Source organism: Bufo gargarizans, chromosome 8 (assembly GCF_014858855.1).
Source record: "Bufo gargarizans isolate SCDJY-AF-19 chromosome 8, ASM1485885v1, whole genome shotgun sequence".
NCBI classification, from domain to species: Eukaryota; Metazoa; Chordata; class Amphibia; order Anura; family Bufonidae; genus Bufo; species Bufo gargarizans.
The window spans coordinates 39,977,298-40,005,194 of NC_058087.1; the positions used below are offsets into that span (position 1 = coordinate 39,977,298).

The 27,897-nt window shown below is 43.9% G+C and overlaps 1 protein-coding gene across 1 annotated transcript in view; it reads left to right on the top strand.

Annotated features, from left to right (window-relative positions):
- The window catches only part of AGPS (alkylglycerone phosphate synthase), a 177,821-nt gene that overhangs the window by 71,988 nt on the left and 77,936 nt on the right, over positions 1–27,897 (top strand). Inside the window, exons 9-11 of the mRNA XM_044304288.1 lie at positions 6,426–6,551; positions 12,872–12,980; positions 17,767–17,894. Of these exons, the coding sequence (XP_044160223.1) occupies positions 6,426–6,551; positions 12,872–12,980; positions 17,767–17,894 (363 nt within the window). The remainder of the gene's footprint in view (positions 1–6,425; positions 6,552–12,871; positions 12,981–17,766; positions 17,895–27,897) is intronic.

Consider the following 27,897-nt stretch of genomic DNA (forward strand, 5'->3'; position numbering starts at 1 on the left):
CGGTGTTGGGGCGCAGACTTCTGTCCGTGTGCCGGTGTTGGGGCGCAGACTTCTGTCCGTGTGCCGGTGTTGGGGCGCAGACTTCTGTCCGTGTGCCGGTGTTGGGGCGCAGACTTCTGTCCGTGTGCCGGTGTTGGGGCGCAGACTTCTGTCCGTGTGCCGGTGTTGGGGCGCAGACTTCTGTCCGTGTGCCGGTGTTGGGGCGCAGACTTCTGTCCGTGGTGCCGGTGTTGGGGCGCAGACTTCTGTCCGTGTGCCGGTGTTGGGGCGCAGACTTCTGTCCGTGTGCCGGTGTTGGGGCGCAGACTTCTGTCCGTGTGCCGGTGTTGGGGCGCAGACTTCTGTCCGTGTGCCGGTGTTGGGGCGCAGACTTCTGTCCGTGTGCCGGTGTTGGGGCGCAGACTTCTGTCCGTGTGCCGGTGTTGGGGCGCAGACTTCTGTCCGTGTGCCGGTGTTGGGGCGCAGACTTCTGTCCGTGTGCCGGTGTTGGGGCGCAGACTTCTGTCCGTGTGCCGGTGTTGGGGCGCAGACTTCTGTCCGTGTGCCGGTGTTGGGGCGCAGACTTCTGTCCGTGTGCCGGTGTTGGGGCGCAGACTTCTGTCCGTGTGCCGGTGTTGGGGCGCAGACTTCTGTCCGTGTGCCGGTGTTGGGGCGCAGACTTCTGTCCGTGTGCCGGTGTTGGGGCGCAGACTTCTGTCCGTGTGCCGGTGCAGACTTCTGTCCGTGTGCCGGTGTTGGGGCGCAGACTTCTGTCCGTGTGCCGGTGTTGGGGACGCAGACTTCTGTCCGTGTGCCGGTGTTGGGACGCAGACTTCTGTCCGTGTGCCGGTGTTGGGGACGCAGACTTCTGTCCGTGTGCCGGTGTTGGGACGCAGACTTCTGTCCGTGTGCCGGTGTTGGGGACGCAGACTTCTGTCCGTGTGCCGGTGTTGGGACGCAGACTTCTGTCCGTGTGCCGGTGTTAGGACTAGCTTTTTCATCTTATAATTTTTTGTATCTAGCTTCTTTTTTTTTTTTTTTGTGACACATGCTTTAAAGGGGTTGTCTCATTAGAACAAGTTATCCTTTACCCACAGGATAGGGGTAAGTGTCTAATCAGCTTGGGTCCGCTCTGATCATGAGCACTGGGGCCCGGGTTCCCCCATCTGTATAGAGTGGCAGATATGCATGCGTGTGCTCCTCTCCTTTCAGTTCAAGGGAGAAACGGCCTTGATAAATGTTCCCATATACAGGTACAGGTGAAACTTGAAAAATTAGAATATCGTGCAAAGTTCATTTATTTCAGTAATGCAACTTAAAAGGTGAAACTAACATATGAGAGACTCATTACATGCAAAGCGGGATATTTCAAGCCTATATTTGTTATAATTTGGATGATTATGGCTTACAGCTTATGAAACCCCAAAGTCTCAATTTTGAGGTTCCCTTTGCTCAGGGGGTATGCATTATTTAGCTGACTAGAGTGTGACACTTTGAGACGAGAATATTGAACATTTTCACAAAATTCAAATTTTAAGCTGCATTAATAAAATTCCTTTTAATTTGCATTACTGAAATAAATTGACTTTTGCACGATATAGAAAATTTTCGAGTTTTACCTGTATGTATTTAGTATGGCGGTAATTGTACTGACTCAGAGAATAAAGTCGTCATGTTATTTATGCTGCAAAGTTACTCTGGCAAAAATCTACAATGTAAAAAAGCCAATGGTGGTATTGCTGTTTTTTTTTTTTTTTTTTTTTCATTCTTCCCAGAAAGAGTTAATTAAAAAGTTAATCACTGATTTATATGTATTGTGGCATTAAGGACTTCAAAGAACAAGCCCTCATACGGCCACATCGATGGAAACCTCTAAAAGTTATAGCTCTTGTAATACGACTATCAAAAAAAAAAATGTTTTTTAATTGCATACAGGGAAGTGGTTAAAATGGTGGGAAGTTGAAATTCAGATATTAAAAATAATAGAAGAAAGTTGCAGAACTTTTCATTACACAATGAATAAGCTTCATGTACAGACCCCCCATTAACCCTTCCCTTACCCACGCTAGCTCTTACCATTAGTGTCCTCATAGGCTTACTATCAGTACATCGAAGTCCCTGCCTCCACTTGGTAAGTACGTCTTTCAATAAGCCACATGTTTCTTATTTTAGGGACAAATTTTTAACTTTCCGCCATTTTACTAGGGATCAATTCTCGCAGTTCATGTTTCTATTGCAATATGTTTTGGATTTGGGGTTGCTGAAATCGCCACAAACCCACTGACGGAAACCATTAGGGTTTGTGTGTGCCGCTGCCGCACCGGTCTCTCTGCTGATCAAAGACCCTTGTGAGTGCACACCCCCTGACTTGACACGCTTTTCTTCTTTTTATTGACTTATTACAAGCGTGGAAACTCTCGGTTAACCAAAATTGATTACCTCTGATTGATAGGCGGGTGTACAGTAAACTCCAGATTCGCAGATGGCTGACTCGCTACCATTTGATGCGAGACTGCTGAGCATTGAGAACGATTTCAGTGGGACCGCTCTCGCTTTTTTGCAGCAGTTTAAGGGCATCTATTCCAGCTCAGGTGCCGTACAGATGGCGAAGCCAAGCTAATATGGAAAAATGAGGAACAAGTGACTATTTAATGTACAGGAATGCATGATCTGCATCACTAATAGACGGGGCCGCTGCATACAGGAAGCCCAACCAGATGGCTGTACATTAAAACGCATCAGTCCTTGAGAGAATTAAGTGCAGGCAATTTGCTCGCGTTTTGTGGAGGCTGCAGCCGATCACATTAGAGGAAGGGGAGTGAGAGATAAATGACTTTATTTATTGGATGGATTTAGACTTTTTTTTTTTTTTTTTCTCCCTCCTTTTTGTGGGTATAGTTTGCTGTTTGTATGTTTTTCCAAGAATATGTTTTGCAAGATCTCCTCTAAGTGGGGAATAATTCACGTACCGGGAATTCGTACAGATCAAAGTCACTGATGTGAAGGCATAATACATAGAAGCACAAGTTCACCGATAAATAGAAATCCTTGACTTGCCTCACACATCACTTCACCGATGTTGGGAGTCTGAGCGAGGAATTAGGCTCCAGAGAAGGCTATATCTCCTTGTGGAGAGCGCCAAGGCGGCGTGAGGAGTCTTATAGGCCATGCACGCTCCTCTGGAATTCTAGGATGAGGGTATGCAAACAAGCTCCTAACAAGTTCTGCCTCTGAAGGTAGCTATTGGAGACGAGCAAAGTTATGAAAATTTTGATTCCCCCGTCATTGAACCCCTCAGATGCCATGTTCATCGCTGATCACAGCATCTGAGATGACAAATGAGGCCTTTCAGGGGTTAAAAAAGCAAAAACAAAAACAAAAAATCCATTTGAGCGCAAACTGGCCGCCGCAGCCATCTTGATTAAAAATCCCACGCGAAATCTCAGACGGTGCATGATGACGTCATCACGCTGGCCGGCGTTGTGATGTCATATGTCACTGCACACTAGATGTCGCGTGGGATTTTTAATCATGATGGCTGCTGCGGCCTCTTCGCGCTCAAATGGATGAGGTGAGTATAGTTTTTTTTTTTTTTTTTTTTCCTACGCCATTTCTGGGAAAATTGATTAGTTACTGTGAAGTTTGAGGAAATTCGGCTTCGCGGCGAATTTACTTTTCTCTGCAATTCGTATTGAAGTCCACTTCCGCTCAACACTAGTAGCTATCCTATAAGTCAGTGTTTGACTTTGAGATACGGCTTGGATAACAAGCCAGGGTATTCACGATACTAACCTGAAAGGGGGTTGTCTGGGTTCAGAGCTCATCCCGGATATAAGCTCTCCTTCACAGTGGAGCATCGGAGCAAGGTCTGTTTGTTGTGAGCCGGTGATGTACCGGGCTTCACATCAGTATGCTAGGCGGAGATTTCCTAACAGAGCCTTGTAACGTCGCCGACATAAATGGGCGGTGCATATCGCTGTTCTGGGCGGATTTACTGGTGGCATCACTAGTACCCACCTCTGAAACCACCCAGAACAGCGCTACAGCCTGGCATACTGATGTGAAGCCTGGTACGTCACCGGCTTACAACAAACAGACCTTGCTCTGCCAAGTGCAGAGAAAGACGAGGGAGCATCAGAACAAGGACATGCTCCGTGGCTCCAATCCTACATGGTAAAGGAGTGCAGGGGAGCTTATATCCGCGTTCAGCCCTGAACCTGGACAACCCCTTTAAGGGCATGCCACACGGGGTGGAATTTCTACAGCAAAATCTGCATGTTATATGTGGATTTTTTTTACCCTAGGCATTGCAAAATGTAAAAACCGTGGTGGAAATCCACAGGATAATCTTACATGCTGCCGATTTAAATTCTGCACCACAGATTTATTTAATTTTTTGCAGTGTATTGGGGACGTTTGTAAAGGGCCCATTCACACGACATTTTTTTCGGTCAGTTATTCGATCTGCATTTTTTGCGGATCGGATGCGGACCAATTGATTTCAATGGATAGTAAGTCTGTTCCGAGGCCCTGCAAAAACATAAATAAAAAAAATGTCCTATTCTTGTCTGTTTTGCGGACACGAATAGACATTTGTTACATAGTGCGGGGCCTGCAGAAGGGCAAAATGCGGGTAGCACGCGGCCGGTATTGACCCCAAAGGGTTTTGCTAAAATCAATGTGCTTGCCACCAAAACAATCCCATTCAGATGAATGGAAATTTCTGCAACAAAATCTGAAGGTTCCCGAACAGCACTTATCCCTTGTCCCTAGGATAGGGGATGTGTCTCAATGCTGTGGCTCCTCCAGTGATCACAAAAACGGAGGTCGCACTCCCCTAGGAGTATGGAGCGGTAGTATGCATGTGGGACTGCCTGAGAGAGTGCGCTGTACTAAAGCATGCTTCCTGTAGATCAGATACCATGTTCAGTGAGGCGAGTTACCTTTTAGGTCAGGCATCCTCAAACTTCGGCCCTCCAGCTGTTGCAAAACTACAACTCCCAGCTTGCCCGAACAGCCTTACAGGTATCAGCCTACAGCAGGGCATTGTGGGAGTTGTAGTTTTGCAACAGCTGGAGGGCCGCAGTTTGAGGATGCCTGTTTTAGGTTAATGACTTGATGGTTATAAAGGGTTAAAGCAGCTAGCACTGCCGGACCTGGTGCCACAACCCTTGTCTGTGCTCCCATCAGTGTGGCTGTGTGTCTGCTTTTAATCCTTCAGACCCAATTACTTTAATATAATGCTGTATGTAGTATTAGACGGCCACTTTCATATTGTAATCTCCAACCAGCCAGCCTGTAGCGACCTCTGCAGGAGAATTGTGGTATTACACGGTACCCCTGTCTATGGCTGTGTGTTAGCAGTTCTCTTCTCGGGTTATAGGGCCCCAAGCACCGGAGGTTTGTCTTTGCTCATAGGACTTGCAGACCTGGGTTGTCCTGTTGGGATAGCAACTTTAAAAAGGGTTGTTCTCCACCTAATTTTGTCTCCTTAATATTGCACCTCTTCCCGTCCTCTGAGTCTCCATGTAAGGCCGAGTTCAAATCGGCATTTAGCCTTTCCGTTCTTCTCTGTTATAGGAATGCGAAGAACGGATTTGGCACATAACTGAGCGGAACGGATCCCGACGGACTCTAACGGGGGTCCATTTTGTCTCTGCTTCAAAAATCTTCCTCTGAGCGGAAACCTAACAAACCTGTAGGCTCCATTCAGTGTCCGTTATGTGCCGAATCCGTTCTTTCCGTTCTTCTGCTCCTATAATGGAACAGGAGAACGGAAAGGCTGAACACTGATGTGAATAAATTGAGGTAGACAACCTCTAAAGCATCATTGCACCCAATTCTTCAACGTAAGACCCACATGGAGGCCTTCAACTTGCTGCAGCGGATCGTAAAAATGGAGTATGAAGGAGGCTTTTAATGATCTCATGCTCTCGGTAGTAGGAACATGAGGTGCTTATTGGATTGCACACGGGCATGTCCTGTATATGGAAATGCTGTGTAAACAAGGCCTTATGGTAAGAATCTGCTCTATTCTTGCTGTAAAAGAATACCAGTTAGCAGGCTAGAAACCCCTAAGGCCTGTGTAACCAGAACCTTTGTTACAGGTAGATATAGTCTTCCATCGTTGGCTGTGAATGACCATGTATATCTACAGTCCTGTATAAAAATCGTGTGAGCTGAATTTGGGATGCCCGTCTAATTTACTGTGCTTTCCCCATTTTCTCTTTGCATTTCTACCGTATGTTATGCATAAAGTTTGTGGAATAAATGGGGGGTGTCCAGAGTTCCCTTCTTTCATAGTTTACGGTAGTTGAATAGGACATAATGGGGCACCAGAATAGGTGAAGGACATCTCAACATCGTCGTCTTGTGTGAAGCTCTAGATGAAACCTCTGACTAAAGTGGCCTCCTTGTTTCCTCACTTTCCATCTAATCTGTTCCAGCTCGGGGAGAGCGGTTACTGCACCGGTCACGAGCCCGATTCCATGGAGTTCAGCACGTTGGGAGGCTGGGTGGCTACACGGGCATCGGGCATGAAGAAGAACATCTATGGAAATATCGAAGATCTGGTAAGGCAGTTCCTCTGTTTTCCTTTCTCACGCACCGGCTGCTTTGTAAATTGTGGTAGAATCATCTGGAGGACATAGTTCACAGAGTTTCCTTCCTTTGTGATCTTTTCCCATGTCTAATGATGTACTAAATACTACTTCCATGCAGACCTCTGTATTATGAGAGGCCGATAATAAAATCCATCCAGGCAGAAGGCAGCCGGGACACGTTCGTTTGACTTGGTGCCATCGTCACACATGCACATTATTACGTTTCTTCAGGCTTCTCATTTTCTTTATAGTGTGTGCGGTTTTATAGATTGGTAAAAACATTCTCACATGTTGGCATCATGCTTATTAATGTAGCACGTCTTATTTTATATGTCAACATGAAAGGTGCCCGCTGCTCCGTCAGGATTAAGACTGCCCGCAGCTTCACTAAGTTCCTGATTATTTGGATAATGTCCCAAATCCGCAGCTGCAAAATATATGTCAGTGACTTTGTACTTGTCCCGATGGATGGGATCACATACATATGCGTTTCAGTTGACCTCTTGCTTTAATTTTTTTTATTCATCTGTCCTTTTGGTTTTATTTTTGTTTTTATCCATTTTTTTGAAAGCTGAGTGGCAAGGAGTATGTCCACCACAGCAGCTCACACATGGCACTTTTCCATCAGTGATCCTGTAAACCAGGCATCCTCAAACTGCAGCCCTCCTGCTGTTGTAAAACTACAACTCCCACAATGCCCTGCTGTGGGCTGATACCTGTAGGCTGTTCAGGCATGCTGGGAGTTGTAGTTTTGCAACAGCTGGAGGGCCGCAGTTTGAGGATGCCTGCTGTATAAACTCTTATCGCGTCATGATTGGTCAGATCGATCACCAACCGTGAAAGGTGTAAAGACTGCCATATTGTTATCCACTGTTTTTTGTTAAGCTGGCCGTACACATAAGGGCTTTTTCACTCCTGCGTCGGGGTCTCCATTACAGATTCTGTCAAAACAGTGGACAGAAAAGTCTTGCATGCAAAAAAAAAAAGAAAGCGGACAATCAAAGCCGGTCAGACTTCAGTGGGATTCCCGTTTTACACTGATGTTTGATACCCCCTGCGCTGCCGGAAGATACGCCTAGCTCATGGTGAGCGCAGGCCTTGGCATAAATCAGGCTCACCCGCAGGCAGTCCGTAAACCTAGATTAAAATCTACTCCAGCCCCTGACTGGAGTAGATTTTAGTCGTCATTGACGGCAGTTTTTCTGGCGCAAATCTTAGTGAGTTAGCTGGGGCTGATGGCCCGACCCCCTGACTCTCGTCCACACCACTCTCCAGTGTCATGGATGGCGCTTAAATGCTGCATCTGCCTAAATTTAAGCATGGGGGTGTTTAAAAAGTCACCTAACTGGGTTGTGTGACTTTGTTTTTACGCCAAACACTGGAGTAGGGGATTATAATAAATGACCCCCATTGTTATTCAGCATGCCTTATCCTTGTTTCCTTCAGAAATGGAGGATAGTCAGGTTGCCACCATATACATTAGACTGACAGTTTATTCTGTCAAAATCGGCAGTATCCACTGGTGCCACAGTAACCAGTTCACGACCAGGCACCCCCTTCCCGACCAGACCAAAAAAAAAAAAAACACTAAAATTTAAGTACAGCTTAAATGCATGTCCCCTTTCTGTTACCGTCATCTTAATATAGGGCAGTGACGGTGAACCTTTTAGAGGCCAAGTGCCCAAACTGTAACCCAAAACCCACTTTTTTATTGCAAAGTGCCAACACAGCAATTTAACCTGAATACCAATCTAGTATATCTTCCATGTACTTTATCATTTACCTATAATGTCCTGCCTACATTCAGTGCCCTGCCTGTGCTGTTCATAGTGCGCCCTGTGCTGATGAATGACTGGAAAAGTCTAAGGCATATTGGTACATCGTAGACTTTTTCCAGGGTGCGGGTGCCCACAGAGAGGACTCTTGAGTGCTGCCTCTGGCACCCGTGCCATAGGTTTGCCACCACTGATATAGAGGATATAACATTTATGCTTACTGGGGGCAGGAGTAAAAGCTGCGGTGTGGACCAGTGGTGGCGCCCCTTTTTTTTTTTTTTTTTTTATCATTCTTTAGTTTATGCCCCCATAATTTCATGAGACCTTTGGGAGGGGCATTTAAAATTTTAAATTTTTATTGCTTATTTCTCCTGACATATTAGCCCCTGTTTCAGGAAGGATGCAGCCTTCTTGCATGCCCTACAGTGCTGATATGGGTCTGCTAATACCTTACAGCTTGTGCGGTTAGCCAGGACCCAGTGATCACGTGAGCTCTGGAACCAGAGCAGACCACAGCAGGTTTCTGCCTGACATGAGTATATAGCACTCCCTGAGCACTGTGTGTACTGCGATGTAGAATGCAGGGATGGGAAGAAAAAAAAAAACATCCCTGCCTTCTCTATGGGGGGCCCGACTGTCAGTGATGACAGGCTGTCCGCTCCAGCAGCTGCTCACTCATTTACATTCAGACCACCTGGACTTTTATGGTCTATAGGTGGTCCGTCACCCACCTTCCACCACTCCTGACATGTCTGTTTTAGTTTATAATTATATTGCACTTGTATAGCCATTGTGAAGGAGCTTTTCTTCTAACTCTACAGGTTCCTCTGTTATTCCTGCCATAAATGTATATGGGTGTTACCAGTTGGGTCACTGACACATGAATATTTTGCAGCTGCGGATTTGGGACATTATCCAAATAATCAGGAACTTCGTGAAGCTGCGGGCAGTCTTAATCCTGACGGAGCAGCGGGCACGTTTCATGTTGACATATAAAATAAGACGTGCTACATTAATAAGCATGATGCCAACATGTGAGAATGTTTTTACCAATCTATAAAACCGCACACACTATAAAGAAATTGAGAAGCCTGAAGAAACGTAATAATGTGCATGTGTGACGATGGCACCAAGTCAAACGAACGTGTCCCAGCTGCCTTCTGCCTGGATGGATTTTATTATCGGCCTCTCATAATATTATGCGTCTTATGTAGATCACCAGTGGATTTATTACATGTCTTATGTAGATCACCAGTAGATTTATTACATGTCTTATGTAGATCACCAGTAGATTTATTACATGTGGTATGTAGATCACTAGTGGATTTATTACGTGTGGTATGTAGATCACCAGTAGATTTATTACATGTGGTATGTAGATCACCAGTAGATTTATTACATGTGGTATGTAGATCACGAGTGGATTTATTACGTGTGGTATGTAGATCACGAGTGGATTTATTACGTGTGGTATGTAGATCACTAGTGGATTTATTACGTGTGGTATGTAGATCACCAGTGGATTTATTACGTGTGGTATGTAGATCACCAGTGGATTTATTACGTGTGGTATGTAGATCACCAGTGGATTTATTACGTGTGGTATGTAGATCACCAGTGGATTTATTACATGTCTTATGTAGATCACCAGTAGATTTATTACATGTCTTATGTAGATCACCAGTGGATTTATTACATGTCTTATGTAGATCACCAGTAGATTTATTACATGTGGTATGTAGATCACTAGTGGATTTATTACGTGTGGTATGTAGATCACCAGTAGATTTATTACATGTGGTATGTAGATCACCAGTAGATTTATTACATGTGGTATGTAGATCACTAGTGGATTTATTACGTGTGGTATGTAGATCACCAGTGGATTTATTACGTGTGGTATGTAGATCACCAGTGGATTTATTACGTGTGGTATGTAGATCACCAGTGGATTTATTACATGTCTTATGTAGATCACCAGTAGATTTATTACATGTCTTATGTAGATCACCAGTGGATTTATTACATGTCTTATGTAGATCACCAGTAGATTTATTACATGTGGTATGTAGATCACTAGTGGATTTATTACATGTCTTATGTAGATCACCAGTAGATTTATTACATGTCTTATGTAGATCACCAGTAGATTTATTACATGTCTTATGTAGATCACCAGTAGATTTATTACATGTCTTATGTAGATCACCAGTGGATTTATTACATGTGGTATGTAGATCACTAGTGGATTTATTACGTGTGGTATGTAGATCACCAGTAGATTTATTACATGTGGTATGTAGATCACCAGTAGATTTATTACATGTGGTATGTAGATCACGAGTGGATTTATTACGTGTGGTATGTAGATCACTAGTGGATTTATTACGTGTGGTATGTAGATCACTAGTGGATTTATTACGTGTGGTATGTAGATCACTAGTGGATTTATTACGTGTGGTATGTAGATCACTAGTGGATTTATTACGTGTGGTATGTAGATCACCAGTGGATTTATTACATGTCTTATGTAGATCACCAGTAGATTTATTACATGTCTTATGTAGATCACCAGTGGATTTATTACATGTCTTATGTAGATCACCAGTGGATTTATTACATGTCTTATGTAGATCACCAGTGGATTTATTACATGTCTTATGTAGATCACCAGTGGATTTATTACATGTCTTATGTAGATCACCAGTGGATTTATTACATGTCTTATGTAGATCACCAGTGGATTTATTACATGTCTTATGTAGATCACCAGTGGATTTATTACATGTCTTATGTAGATCACCAGTGGATTTATTACATGTCTTATGTAGATCACCAGTGGATTTATTACATGTCTTATGTAGATCACCAGTGGATTTATTACATGTCTTATGTAGATCACCAGTGGATTTATTACATGTCTTATGTAGATCACCAGTGGATTTATTACGTGTCTTATGTAGATCACCAGTGGATTTATTACGTGTGGTATGTAGATCACCAGTGGATTTATTACGTGTGGTATGTAGATCACCAGTGGATTTATTACGTGTGGTATGTAGATCACCAGTGGATTTATTACGTGTGGTATGTAGATCACCAGTGGATTTATTACGTGTGGTATGTAGATCACCAGTGGATTTATTACGTGTGGTATGTAGATCACCAGTGGATTTATTACGTGTCTTATGTAGATCACCAGAATATTTGTTATGATAAATCTGCTGTAGACGATGTAGTTTTATTAGTTGCCGGACTTTAACAAGGATCTACGTGATGAGGTTTTCCCAGTACACCAGACCTTCTCTAGAAGCCAATGTGCAGGCTCTGATAAATGGATTGAGGATTTTAGTCTCTTGTATCTGGATGTTTCCGTGAAAGTGGGACTCATTTAAAGAAGGTTAAAAATGAGTAATCAATGCTTAGATCCCCGGGGAGAGGAGACATTTTAATTGGCAGAGATGATTGAGAGCAGTATGGAAGCAATCTTTACAATGAAATATCTGAACTTTCGCGTCTATGTTCTACCGTTCTTTCATTTATCTGGAAATTTTCAGTGAATAGTTTTGTAGACAAATGACTGAAGAGCGGCCTCTGCGTATTTCTCTTTCTGAGTAAACGGTGTGTGCAGAAGGCCAGCCGTTGTATGGTAATCTCCATGATTTCCATAGATAGATAGATAGATAGATAGATAGATATATCTATCTATCTATCTATCTATCTATCTATCTATCATGATGTTCAGCATCATGGCATGGAAATTTCCAGTGCTGTACTGATAATTGCTGTGTTGGTGCTTCATGTGTGTCTATAGGTGTCCTGTTAATGCTGTGTACAATTGTGAAGGTTTTATGGAACCAAAGCGCAGACATGTAAAGGAAGTTTTTGTTTCTTACCTTTCACTAGAACACAGCTAAACACTTCAGATTTGTACCTATGAAACTAGCTGATGTGATGTTGTGTTGGTCCCACGCACATATGTCCCCGCATTGCTGAGAAAAATTTAGTTTTAGTATATGCAAATGAGCCTCTAGGAGCAACAGGGGCGTTGCCATTACACCTAGAGGCTCTGCTCTCTCTGCAACAGCCGTGTCAGGGCCAGGCAGTAAAGGCATCATCGCATCTGGCCCTGTCAATCAAGGGGGGCGCGGCAGTTGCAGAGAGAGCAGAGTCTCTAGGAGCAATTGCAACGCCCCCGTTGCTCCTAGAGGCTCATTTACATATATTAAAACCTCATTTTTCTCGGCAATGCGGGCACATATGAACATGGGACCGACGCAGATGTCTTCAGCTGCCAAGCGCACATGTAACAGGTCAGCCAGTGTCATAGGCACAAATCTGCTGACAGATGCCCTAAACTTGCATTATCTATATGTATATAGTGATTTTCTCTTTCTATTCTTGAAAAACGTTTTTAAACACCATTTGGATTTTACGAAATGTGACATTTACACCTTTTATGTATAAAAACGTGTTTGCGTACAGTCCATGCCTCATTTGTTTAATGCTTTGCAGGTTGTACACTTAAAAGTTGTAACTCCCAAAGGCATAGTGGAGAAAAGCTGCCAGGGGCCTAGAATGTCTACAGGACCAGATATCTACCATTTCATTATGGGATCAGAAGGTACGACCGGTATATTGTTTTTACTGGAGGAAAATAGATTGATGCACACAGCACCTGCTGGAATCAGAAAGGGTCAAAATATGTTCCTCGAGAACTAATGTGCGTGTTTATGGCGGAGAACTTTGTGCTTAAAGGGGCTGTCTGGCTGGATCGAATATGGAGCAGAATGGGTTAAAAAAAAGAGGCGTTGCTTATTTCACCTATTTTCAGCACTGCTGTTCCAGTGGCTAGTGGTTGGTTGAGCAGGCATTTCCTATATATGTCCAACGGGGACTTCCAAGTAAGACAAATAGATTGTCAGCTCACGCACAATGTTGTCTATGGTTAAGGACTTTTTGAGTCATCTTGCCCCTTGTGTAAAAGAAAATGTAATCCAACATGGGCAACCCCTGTACAGATAACAAGGTTTGCCACCTTGGCATCGCTCCAGTTCTTGCCATTTAAGAGCCAACAAAGAGGTTTAACTTAAAAGGCTTTTAATTCTGTTCGCTGGCCATGTTGAAGAATGCAGTCTGTGGTTTTTATTGCCTTTTCTAAAGTAAAAATCATATATACGCGGACAATTGTCTCCCGCATCCACCCTATTTGCTGCCATAATTTCTATAGCAACCATGTTTTTGGATAAAGTACATGTAACGTTCCAATATTTTCACCTGCGTTTGCTCCAGGAGAGAATGGAGGCAAATGAAATGTATTCCTTGTGTGAATGATGATTCTTCTGTGACTGCAGCCCACCCAGATGGGGACTTTATTTCCTGAAATGTAGAAATGGCACATTGATATTCTCAGATTTTTTCCTTACGTGTAGGGTCCATTCACACGTTTGTAAAATGGGTCTGCATCCGTTCCGCACCCATTCATTTTCAATACGGCCGCACTAGATGCGGACAGCACTCCATGTCCGTATCTGTGCGGCCCCGCAAAAAAAAAAGAACATGTCCTATTTCTTCTCCGCAGCCGCGGAGAAGAAAATGCATTTCTATCATAGTGTCGGCCATATGCGGTCCGCAAAATTCCTCTTAACGTGCTCATGCACAAGGCCATATTGTGCAGTAATCGGGTCTTCATCAAAGGCTACTGTTTCATATGGAGGCATATGCAGATTTTTCTTTACATTGGATTCATGTGTATTCTGACAGTAAAGTTTTATGGCACACTTTATCTATCTAGTATGGCAAGACCCATATCTCTAGCAGCTACAGATCCTAAGAAATGAAGGGTTCAGCTGTAATTCTGGTGAAAAATATCTCTGTAGTACGGCATCTAATGTTCTTCACCAGAATTACAGCTGAACCCCTCATTTCGTAGGATCTGTAGCTGCTAGATATATGGGTCTTGTTTTAAAGCTGACAGTCGACGCTTTAAAACAAGACCAAAAACACAGCATTATCTCCTCTATATTGTGAGATATAGCTGTTAGAAATTGGGTCGCGGGTGATAGCAGCTTTCACTCCCGACCCGATTTCTAGCTGTATATCCAAAAGTAGAGGAGCTAATGATGCTAATGATTGTGGTTTTGTTTTAAAGCTTAGTGTGTCCTCTTTCAAACAAGACCCAGTCCATATATCTAGCTGCTATCGATCCCAAGATATAATGGATTAAAACAACCTTCAGCTGTGATCTCGACCAGCTTGGAGCAGCAAACTGTCTGCAAGCAGGGAGGAATAAAAGACACACCTGATAAGACGCACCCCAGGTTTTATAGCAGCAAAATAAGAAAAAAAATTCAAAAATGTTTTTCCCTCATATCAGACCCCCCTATCAGATCCGACACACAAATCAGGAACTTGCATCAGACCCCCATATTGAGAACTCAGTTCATACCCCTATATAAGGAACTCACATAGGACCTCAAATCAGATCCTTATCAGAACTCCATGCCAGACCCCCATCAGACTTCCATGCCAGACCACCATAGTGCACAAACTACATCCTGACACTGTACGTGACCAAGACCTGCAATGCAGCACAGCCCAGGGAAGAAGGCAAGGGAGGGTGAGTACCGGCAGTACTCACAGAGCTTCACCCGCTCCCCGCAGCCAATACATAATAGTGAGCGCTTCCATAATGGAAGCGCTCAGTAGTATTTTTTGGGGAAAAAGTTGTCACATTGAATGGCGTAAAAATAAATCCCACAAAATAATGTTAAAATTGCTGTTTTAAAATCTTTAACCCTAAACATAAAGTAATAAAAGTTATTTAATATAGTAAATGAACCCCAAAATGGTTCCTAATAAAAAACAAAACAAAAAAAAAATTGTACTCCTCCTGCAAAATTCAAGGTCTAGTACAGCTAAATTGGTGAAAAAAAAAAAAAAAGTTATGACCACAGGAATACAGAGGGAGACAAATGTTACTGGCCCTTAAAGGGAACCTATCATCACCTTTACGCTGCCCATAGTAACGACAGAATAAAGTAGAGACAGTTGAGTTGATTTCAGCGCTCTGTCATTTAAAAGTTAAAAGTAAGTGGTTGCCGAGAACCAACATCACAATCATTGCAGACCGGGCCTGGAAGAGAGTCACGGCCGCCTGAGAAGAGTCCTGATTATTCCTGCTCTACTTGTCCCCCTGCTGATGACTGACAGTCTTCTACCTAGTAGAGAACTGCCAATCAGATGGTCAGGAGAGCAGGAGATTATCAATAACCAGGACGCTTCTCAGGTAGATTTGACTCTTTTCCAGTCCCGGACGGCAGTGATTATGATGCTGGTTCTCGGCAACCACTTACTTTTAGCTGATGAGTGACACACCGCTGAAATCAGCGTGTCTGTCGCTATTTTTTGCTGCCCTCAGTACGGTCAGCATAAAGTTGATGACAGGTTCCCTTTAAGGCTGAAATTACATACCGGTACCACACTAAGTTTTGTTTTTTTCCCCAATTATAATGTGACTGCTAAGGGGTTAAATTAAGTGACCGCATGATCTTGCATGCTGCTTAATACGCAAAGCTGCGCAGCCAGTTGTAATGGCCACATGTTGAAACAGCTGCTTTCCTCCAAAATCCTGCTAAATCCATTAAAAAGCTGCAGCTTTCAGCCGCGTCAATGATGTCCCAGGTGGCCCTTTTAAGAGTTAACCCTTTTTGAAATTTTCTGGAATTTATAATTTATCAAATTGCAAAAATATTTGTTTACTAAGTTTCTTTTTTTTTTTTTTTTTTTTTTCCTCCGTCTCCCCATCCCTAAAAGGAGAACAAATCAGGTCATAGCAATAATTTTGATAAATTGAATGAATTTAAAAAGGCTAAAAAAAAAAACAAGCCTAAGCATCTCTATGACTGAACTTGTTATACTTTTTTTTTTTTTTTTTTGAAGAATGCAGAGCGTTCAGATTTATAGCGCTGACAGTTATATTGCGGTATAATACAATTACATCAGTTGTATATCTTAAAGCATAGTTATAATGTTCACGGCCTTTTAAATCCTCCTTACAGTTATGGTGGCATTTATAGCCCATTGACCTTGAGGATAACATTTAATAATGTCACCATAACCTTTTAACCCCTCAGTTTCACTGCTCTGAGACAGTTTGTTCTGTGTCGGATTTGTGAGGATGAACAGTCTCGGGGCCCTCTTACTGTACGTATTTGTAGATGTATATATCAAATTAATTTGCATTCTTCGGCACATAGATCATCGTGAAATCCACGTGTATTATTCTCTTCTTCCCTGGGAAAATTGATGTGTAGAAATTGCAGACGACACTCAATAAAGTTGACTCTCATTGTGATCATTTTTAATTTGTCGCTTTCTAACGGCTCTCGTGATGCTAGACGAGCGATGCCCCAAATTAAATTTACATGAAATATGATTATATAAAAAATTTTAAAATGTAGTCTTTAGCTGTTTTATAGTTGACGCTTGTTGAGAGTAGGTTACTGGCTAGACTGAATGACCCTGCCTGCCCTGTGGTGGTGTCAACCGGGGTTCGGGGACCGAATACTGATCTGCCCTTATGTCCACCCCATAATCTTTTATGCTATTTAGGCCTCATGCAAAAACATGGGTCCTGGCCATGTGCATGCCGCCATTTTTTTTTTTTTCCAACTCCTGTCGAAATGTCCAATCCTTGTCCACAAAATGAGCAAGAATAGGACATGTTTTCGTTTTTGCATGCTGACAGAACGGACAAACTGATGTGGATAGTGCACGGTGTGCTGTCCGCATCTTTTGCAACCCCCCGTCGAAATTAATGGGTCTTCAATTGATCTTCAAAAAGGACTGAAAATACTGTTGTGTGCATGAGCCCTTAAAGGGGTTTTGCCATAGCAGACAATGAGGTGGGACCCGCCCCTATATCTAAAACGGAGCGGGGAAAGTAGTGGAGGGGCGCATACGCAGCCTCCCTCAATTCATTTCTATGGCGCCGCTAAAAATAGCCAAGCGCTGGCTCGGCTATTTACGTCCGGCCCCATAGAAATGAATAGGAGCATGGGCCGCGCGGTGCGCTCCTATTCACTTGTATGGGAGCAGCGCTTGGTGGTGGCCAGACCCCAGGGTCCTCCAGCTACAACTCTCCCCTGCTCTGTTATCTTTGTAGGTGCGGGTCCCAGAGGTGGGCACCCGTACCTATTGGACAATGGGGGCATATCCTAGCGATATGCCCCCATTGTCTGTGATGGCATTACTCAGCTTATGGTGCAAAGTGACTACATGTAAAAGTTATTTGTCAAGTCTGAAGATACTGGAGAACTTGTGTAATTTTAGATTTTATTCTGATTCTTGTCTTCCTACAACCATTACCCAGACACCATTTTATAATGTACATTATTTTCTGGTTATAGGGACTCTTGGAGTGGTTACAGAAGTCACAATTAAAATCCGACCTGTTCCAGAATATCAGAAGTATGGCTCCGTGGTCTTTCCGAACTTTGAGCGAGGTGTGGCTTGCTTAAGAGAAGTGGCAAGACAGGTACGTGTCCTTTAAATTCTTATTAGGTTGTGACTGTACTGTAAGGGTCCTTCACACATACGCAATTCCATTCCGCATTTTGCGGAACGGAATTGCGGACCCATATATTTCTATTTCTTCCGGGTCCGCAATTCTGATCCTGAAAAAAATGGAACATGTCCGATTCTTGTCCGCAATAGCGGCATGCCCGTTTTACTCATCATTTTCTTTTTTTAGGCGTAGAAAATGGTCTGAATGTAAGGCAGCGAGGAGAACCGGCGCTGGATGCGCCGAATTTACGTACAGGCTGGAGCGTTTTCATAACTTCGCAGGATCCACTGCCAGTGCAGGGGATTTATAACTGCAGGGGGCGACTATGGAGGATATTACTGCTGGGGGCCACCATGGGGGACTTTATTACTGCCGGGGGCCACTATGGAGGATATTTTTACTGCCGGGGGCCACTATGAGGGTATTATTACTGCTGGGGGCCACTATGGAGGATATTATTTCTGCTGGGGGCCACTATAAGGGACATTATTACTGCTGGGGGCCACCATGGGGGACATTATTACTGCTGGGGGCCACCATGGGGGGCATTGTTACTGCCGGGGGCCGCCATGGGGGGCATTGTTACTGCCGGGGGCCGCCATGGGGGGCATAGTTACTGCCGGGGGCCGCCATGGGGGGCATTGTTACTGCCGGGGGCCGCCATGGGGGGCATTGTTACTGCCGGGGGCCACCATGGGGGGCATTGTTACTGCCGGGGGCCGCCATGGGGGGCATTGTTACTGCCGGGGGCCGCCATGGGGGGCATTGTTACTGCCGGGGGCCGCCATGGGGGGCATTGTTACTGCCGGGGGCCGCCATGGGGGGCATTGTATACTGCAAGGGTTGGGATTTTACTTCAAAAAGCCAGTGAAATTCATAAATTTTTAATGGCAATGAAAAACGGCTACAAAACGGCCATTAAAAGAAATTGACAGATGGACAAAAATGGTAGAAAATGGCCATGAAAAACTGACAGTGGCATTTTTTTTTTCACTGTTGTGTGAATTTAACCTTAGTGTTCGTTTATTTGGTTAGTTACCTATTTAGTGTTTAGGTATTTATTTAGCGTTTATTTGTGAGTTGTTGTTTTTTTACTACTAAAAGGCCATATTGCATTAGTGTATCCATTTGTGACGGCCACTAGACGAGTGCACTCCTGTCTGATTGATTTCAATGGGGTCCGTCGAGCCTGAAAACGGGCAAAAATAGGACATGTCCTATATTTTTTAACGGCTGGTATTGACTGGCCATTAAAAAAACGTCTATGTGAATAGTCCTATTGACTTGAATTGGTGCTAAAAATGCCTGTGTGACGTCCATTACTTAAACAGCCGACACACGCGGCCATTTTTACCGTTGAGTGTAAGGTGTGAATGAAGCTTTAGTCAATAAACAACTCGCCAACTAAACACCATTGAGCTCCCACAGGTAACGTTTTTTCTTTGTGCCAGGGCCAACAGTTGTGCACTAACTTCGAAAGGGCACAGAAGACAAATTAATTTTTCATAAAATGTGACATTTTCTTCCCATGATATAAATTGCAATGTTGAAGAGGTTGTCATCTCACAAAAAGTATTTCTCACTTATCCACAGGATAGGTGCCAATTGTTGGGGATCTGACTGCAGCGATCCCAAGAACTGAGGGCCCCCTCTCTGAAAGGAGCAATAGTCCATCACACAGACGGCGCTCAGTCCCATAGAAGTGAATGGAGCGGTGGACAGTCTTGTTCTACAGTTCCATTCAGAGAGGGAACTTGGGGACCACCGGTTCTTGGGATCACTGGGGGTCCTGGCAGTCAGCTGGATCACTGGTGGGCAGCACGGTGTGTAGCACGGTGACTCAGTGGTTCAAAACCGACCAAGGACAACATCTGCATTGAGTTTGTATGTTGTCCCCGTGTTTGCGTGGGTTGCCTCCAGGTTCTCTGGTTTCCTCCCACACTCCACAGACATACTGATTAGAATGTGAGCCCCATTGGGGACAGCATGATGTTATATGCCTGTACAGCGCTGTGTAATATGTCTGCGCTGTATAAGTGCGTCAAATAAATACAATTAGTTATGCTTAGTTTTTGTTGACCCCCAGCTTCTTTTCTGCTTAACTGCACATCTTAGTTCAAGGGCTTACTTTCTTTGAATCGAGCCTCATGAAGCACCTGGTTTAAGCCGTTACTAGGCATTTGTTCCAAAAACTCTTTTTTACGGCATCTGGCGCCCAAAGAGAAGCAAGCTGTGCCTTTTATAGACTGTGCAAATGCCATGCCCTGGTTTTCTTTTGCTTCTAAATGGAGCCATAACCTACTTTAGTCACCAAATGTGTCAGCCTGTTATGTTATCAGACTCCGCACTCAAAGATTTAATATGGGGACGAGGCAGGACTTAAATTCATGGTTTTAAAGTATCTAAAAAGAAGGCGGTGGGCATCTTAGCCTGTCATTTTATAGCCTTTTACAGTTGGTTATGCGGTCTGTAAGGGTTAAAAAAACAAAATGTTCATTAACACGGATGATGATGATAAATTAAAAGCACCAAAGTACATATCGGGCAACTTTTGCAGTGGAGAATCTGGCGCACAGACTGTGTGGGTAATCTTTGCAAGCTCCAAAATATAAAGTTGTCTTTACAGGTTCTCCTGTGTTAAATTTCAATGTTCAGGCGAAATATGCAAAAAAAATGTTTATTTGCATATTCTATATGAAAGGGAATCTGTCAGCAGTTTTGACCTTGCTGTACTGCTGACTGCAGTAGTTATGGCTGGGGAGAGCAATACAACAAATCTTTTGTGGAGGGAGCTTTTATCAGGAGTAGTGTGAATATGAACTTAAAAGTGAAGAATCTGCCTGAACAAAAGTTCATATTCACACTACTCCAGAGAGAAGCTCGATAAAAGTGTATATTTGTACTGATCTTCCCAGCCCCTACCTAGTGCTGACAGTAGTTTAGCATGGTCAAAACTGCTGAAACCTGCTTAGTTTGCAGGAATCGGGGAGGTGGAGGCAGTGCATGGCACTGCACTTGTAAGGGGAAAGAGCTGTTCTGTAGGTTAGGTAGATAGAGGAGTGTACCGTGATGGCCACTTGTCATTTACAGGGAGCCCGAGGTGACAACAAAATCTCTGCCTGAGGAGGTGGTGATGCTGAGTTCACTAAAAGAGTTCAAGGGGGGCCTGGATGTATTTCTGGAGTGTAATAATATTACAGGCTATAGCTACTAGAGAGGGGTCGTTGATCCAGGGAGGTATTCTGATTGCCTGATTGGAGTCGGGAAGGAATTTTTTATTCCCCTAAAGTGGGGAAAATTGGCTTCTACCTCACCGTTTTTTTTTTTTGCCTTTCTCTGGATCAACTTGCAGGATGACAGGCCGAACTGGATGGACGGATGTCTTTTTTCGGCCGTATATACTATGTTACTCTGATGCCGGTGTCACCAGATTCATGTGCGAGTCCAATCAAATTACATTGGATCGCTTACTACGGTAGTCAGAAAGCCGAGGAGAGCACTGGATTCCCATCAAGTGATGGGAAACCCCGGCCTACACTGGCTTTCCCTGTAAGGCCTCATGCATACGACCACTGTGTGTTGTGCGGACAGCCATTAATATAACTGCCTATTCTTGTCCGCAAAAAGGGGCGGTCGTGTGAACGAGGCCCAATTCTGAGGTTGCATTTATTGAAAGCTGCTGTCTGTGTTAATAGGTTGAACTGTCCATATGTCCTTTCAAGCTTTTTACCACATTTTCATTCCCCTAAGTATACTTAGTATACTCTATTCTGGGTCCTTCGGTCCACCTCCTCGTTTACCGCGTGCCGGTTCCTGCTGGTAAACTTCCGTCATGAACAGAGGTCCTGCGTGCTGCTGCAGCCAATAACTGGCCACAGCAGTGACATGTTCCCCAGGTGGCACGTGACCGAGTGATGTGCCCCTTGGGGAACACTTCCAACGCTGCAGCCAGTCATTGGCTGCAGCAATGCCTGTGACCCAGTCTGCACTAAACAGGCCACAGACTGGAAGATCGCCAAGCAGAGCCAACCGAGCTGTGGGGAGCAGTGAATGTTTGTTTGTTTTTTGTATATTTTTTTTCTCATTATGAAATATTTTTACGCCCTGGGTCACCATGGAAGTAGTATGGGTTTTATAGTTATTTCAATAAATTCAGAGCGTGAGCAGCACAGGGCAGTGCACGCCATGTATTGTGTCTGGGTAAGAAATATCTGCAGCCTTCAAAGTTTATCACAAAGGGCTAATTTATAGTGGAAAAGAAATGGCCGTAACAGTACATTAATTAACTGGAGTGTTTAGAGAGGTGAGAACGCTGATTTGCGGATTCAGAGGATAAAACAAAAGGAGGCAGGTATTAAATTAATTTAAGTAGAGGTGTCGTTAGGAGAGTAAATAAAGTCACTGGACGGGTTCCTAACTTGGTTTCCTAGCGGCAGGGCCAATAACGAGGAGATTTATGGGTTTGTCCAGCCTGGATTTAAAGCCCTAAGAGTGTAGTGCAGACACAGGACCAACTTGGGAACAGTTGTAAAATTGTCACCAGCGCTGAACTGTTCACAAAGTCATGGCAGCCATATAACACTGTGTAACCAGCAGCGGGCGGCCCGTCCTGCTGCCTTCTAGATAAGCAGCTGCTTTATTCTGGTAATGCCGCAGATTAACACCCGCACTTCTCGTATAAGCGGTTTGTCAGTGCAGAGGGAAGAATTTACTCCCGGTCTAGCATCCAGACTTAGGGACGGTTGTTTTCTTTGTCCGCTTTTATAGCCGGAGTAGTTTACTTTTATTTGTGGTGCTGACCATATTGTAGGACGGTCCTGATGGGACAACCCTTGTCCATATGCCCTATTAGGGTGTCATAGACTAGGGAAGGTCTCAGGACTGCCCTCTATGAACAAAAGGGGTAGATCTTCCATGTACCTGATCACTTAGCTATAATAGCCTGCTTACATTCAGTGCGCTGCCTGTGCCGTACATAGTGCGCCCTGCGCTGTTGAATGGTGGGAAAAGTCTAAGGCTACTTTCACACTAGCATTTTTTGCGGATCCGTCATGGATCTGCAAAAAACGCTTCCGTTACAATAATACAACCGCCTGCATCCGTCATGAACGGATCCGGTTGTATTATGTCTTTTATAGCAATGACGGATCCGTCTTGAACACCATAGAAAGTCAATTGGGAACGGATCCGTTTTCTACTGTGCCAGATTGCGTCAGAGAAAACGGATCCGTCCCCATTGACGGATCCGTTTGGCTCCGCTTCGTCAGGCGGACAGCAAAACGCTGCAGGCAACCTCCAAAGCAGAATGGAGACGGAACGGAGGCAAACTGATGCATTCTGACCGGATCCTTTTCCATTCAGAATGCATTAGGGCAAAACTGATCCGTTTTGGACCGCTGGTGAGATCGCTGAATGGATCTCAAACGGAAAGCCAAAGCGCTAATGTGAAAGTGGCCTAAGGTGTATTGGTGCACCATAGTTTTTCCAGGGTGCGGGTGCCCACAGAGAGGACTCTGAGTGCCACCTCTGGCACACGTGCCTTTGGTTCACCACCACTGATCTAGTGTAATGCGACCAGTGGAGCATCTGCCATTGTTTGTGTCAAGTACCAATTGGCATTTTGGAAATTTGTATGAACTTTTTGGGGAACCTCTTCTATGGCGTCCATATGCCGTGATAGGGTGCACAGACAAAGGTTTTAATCTGAGTGACTGCCATGCGAGCACCACTTGGAACCGAACCAGAGTTCAGGAAATGTTTTTTTTACAGTAGAAATCGATTTATGAAGTTATAATTATAAGTAATAACTTCGGCTCATAGGAGCCAATACATTCTAATACTGTACGGAGCGCTGGCTCCGTACAGTATTCAAACAAAGTATTATACGAATTGACTTTGGATGTTTCTTCTGAAGTCGATTCGCTCATCCCTAGTCATGGGTTAGTATGTTACTTTATTAGCCAGACTCTGTCTTATGTCTTTACTTATAGGCTACTTTGGAACCGTTATCTTTGTAGTTGTTGCTACTTCTATCACTAGGGTTTATAAATCTGTTCCCCTTTGGGGATTTACCTTATATTATTTTGGCACTTTGCACTTTAAAGGGAATCTGTCTCCAGTTGTAAATCCTAACAGTTTCAGCGCACACCAATGAGTCCTCCTATTCTTGAGCTCGCGGGTCTCCCGCCCACCTGCCTCTGACCGTTATATGAATCAGCAGCAGGCGGTCGGGAGAGCCAGGAGCTCATGAATATGAGGACTCGATGGCGTCTGCTCGAGCTGTTTAATATAAGTGAGGTAATTTATCAAACTGGTGTAAAGTAGAGCTGGCTTAGTTGTCCATAGAAACCAATCTGATTCCACTTTTCATTTTTCACAGCTCCTTTGGAAAATGAAAGGTGGAATCTGATTGGTTGCTATGGGCAACTAAGCCAGTTCTACTTTACACAAGTTTGATAAATGACCCCAAAGATATGTACATTAGTTACATTTATTAGCTCATTTCAGATTGTTATGGCTTCTGGACCGCTGTTTTTGTGGTATAATCAGTTGTTCCAGTAGCAGAAAGCAGTATTGTGATTGCAGCTCTGGGCCATAATTTAGGCTGTAACCCACGGCCGGTACACAAAAAGTTATGTATTCATTACGTTATTCAACTTTTTAATGACCTGTCCATTTTATTATCTTCTCAGTAAATCGTACTTATATGTGAAATGGTCATGGTGGCTCAGTGGTTAGCACTGGTGCCTTGCAGCGCTGGGGTCCGTGTTTGGGTGGGTTTCCTCCGGGTTCTCTGGTTTCCTCCCACTCTCCAAAGGACACACTGATAGGGAACTTAGATTGTGAGCCCCATTGAGGACAGCGTGATGCTAATGTCTGTAAAGCGCTGCGGAATATAGTAGCGCTATATAAGTGCATAAAATAAATAAATGGTCTTTTATATCTGAATTATTTACTTTTAACCCAACGTCTGTCTAACTTGATGGAGGGGCACAAGATCTGACTTTCTTATCTTGATCTGAACTCCTTCTTCTTGTTCTCTTTGCACTGGATAGATGTGTGCTTTATCTCATGACTGAGAAGTCATGTAAACTCTGCTGACTAAACCGTACCCCACTATGTATATTGTGCCGAGGGGCTTATGTGAAGTTTGGAATGAAATCGCGTTGGATCCGTTTACACGTGCCAGCCCCCATTGTTTCCAGTGTTGGCCGCAGCTTGTGTTTCTGTTCTTCATTTGTCTTCCATTTCTGCTTCTCTAAACACCGCTGTTGTGTTATTTTTGGTAGTAACCTACGTGAAAACTGGAGCCAACATGCCCCCGCCAGCGTTCAAAAGCGCATTTAACTTTATCTGTAAAAATAGTCCTTTCCAGGGTTGTAATGGAAGCCTGAGAGAGAAACATGGTCCATGCCAGTAAATCAAGGGTTTGTTTGGATTCACAGCCCAGAAGAAAGAGGAAAGGATTGTGAACGTTCATGTATTTAGTTACTGATGTTCTCTGTTCTCCCCGGGTCACGGTCTGCTCAAAATCAGCGTATTGAATGGGGGCAGACTCTGCTTTCATACGGTGGTGGCAGCCATTTTGCCTCAGTATAGGAGAATACAGTTTTAGTGTCAGCATGCTCATGCAAAGAAGCTCTCATAATTTATCAGCCTCTGCAGAACCTCTTTAGGAAAGGGAAATTCCTTCTTGGCCAAGAGATTCTGTAGCAGCTGGGGTTGAACTACTGGCATAGCATCTTGCATCGCGTTTTTGACCTCTGAATCATTACTCTGGTATTTTAGTAATTTACTGTAGGGGGTGTACTTCACCAAATATCTCTAAAGCTCATTTGAGATGAGTATCATTTGTAAGAGATCCCCTTTAAGTCCACAGTGGACTCAAATAGCTCACCCTATGCATTGGGGATCCCTCATGATCATACATTTATCGCCTATCCTCACTGGTGCACCACAAACGCCTGATCTGCGGGGGTCCCAAGTATCTGACCCCTGCTGCCAATCGGATACTGATGACCTACCCTGAGGATAGGTCGTCAGTATAAAAAGTCAGGAAACCCCTTTAAAGGGAATCTGTGAACAGACAATTCCCTGTTAAACCAGGCACAGTGCCTGGTAGGACTAGCTCTGCTGGTAGGAGAAACATGCCATATTGCCTATGCTCATTGTGCTGTGGTTTTCATGGGCAGTACAGTGTATTATAAAAAAATATATAATCACAGAAAATAAATAATAATGCACTAGCACAATAGATGCGAGCATTATATATGGACTAAGCCCTCACTCTGATATGAAAAATTCTCAGGACTAGCCAATATATTTTGATCAAAACACATCTTTGCCCGCCTACACTGCGCCAAGGTGGTCTCCGTCAGGCAGGTCCTACTCTTAACCTACCTATGCCGTTGGGTGTCTACATTCAGGAGAGCAGACCCTACATATATAGTGTGCTGCTCCTAGTCACTTCTATGTGCATCCAGCAAGTGATGAGAGGAGGAGCACGCACACCTATATGTGCCACCTAATCAAGGCGGTCTGCTCGATGGAAAGGGCAAAAGTGCACAAGAATGCTACTCCCAGGATAAAATAGGAGCGCATTCACACTTGTAGGTGCCACTCCCTCAAGTATATACTTACAAAGTAAGCAAAAATCACAGAAAAAAGATAATAAAGATAAAAACAGTACAGTGTACAGGATACTTGTAGGAATGTTGAGAGCTGCATGATGCAGGATCCATACATTGACTCTTATGCAGTATCCGATATCCTGCGGTCTGGCAGCTTTCAGATATCCTTTAGTTTTGAAGACCCTGTTAAACAGTCTCTCATTAATGGTGTTAAAACGATTGCTGAAAAGGACAGGGCGATCCGTAAGTTTGATGTAACCTTCTGTTTATTGGCTATTACAAAGCGCAGCCCTGATCAAATTCTAATCCGTAAACTTGGCATATCAATGGATGGCAAAATAAATCAATTACACGCCCGGCCATCTGCCGTCCACTGACTGATAGTGGAGGAATCACACCATAGTCAGTAATGCCCCGGGCCTCCCCACTCATTCTTCTCTGTCAGTTCACCGCACATCTGTCTTTACAATGTCACTGAACCTTCCGTCCAAAATGGCGGACCTTCTGGGTAAACCCGAGCCAAGGGTCACACAGACGGCAATGCGAGATATCTGTTTGGGGAAAATATAATTTTAGCAGCGATATAATTACAGTGAAACCTCTGTTCTGAAAGCCCCCATGTTAATTATTCTCAGGGGGGGGGAAGGAAACCCATGGTTGACATATAGCAGCGAGGATTGAAGATGACCACAAGCGATGGTCGCGCCTTCCTTCCAAAACCATGAAGTGAAGATTTCATTTGTTTGATGCAGGAATTTTTCGGAGTGCGTAGAAGGGGATAGTTTTGATTCTGTTTTATTCTTTACTGTGTTTTCCAAGATTTAATTGCCCTGTATTATTGCTACCAATTATATGTATAGTGCTATTATTATGTCATATTACATATAGAATGTTCATCTATCAGCCAATTACTCGCACTCGAATATTTAGGAGGATATAATGTAGTGTAGGAAGCAAAGCAGCTTGACCATATACAAGCAGTTATTAGACTGGCGTTCCAAGTCCATGATGCGATACGAAATTACAAGTGGACTGATTAACACAAGAATATTTCCCCTTTAGGACCCCCAAAAAAAAAATATATCAGAGCAGGTCCTTTCTGGGCAAGAATAGGCTTTTTCTATAATAGCGGCGGCCATGTGCGGTCCGTAAATTGCACTCCATTCACATGCACCAGAAAAAAACTTGCCAATTCTATGTGGAAAGTCCAGCAGGTTACCCCCCCCCCCCTTCCCCGCCTTATTTATTGGTGCTAAGCCTTGTGCAAGTACACGGCACATCAAACTGCACTTCCACCCCAGAAATGCGGGTGTCCAAATGATTTCTGCTGCCATCGCCAAATC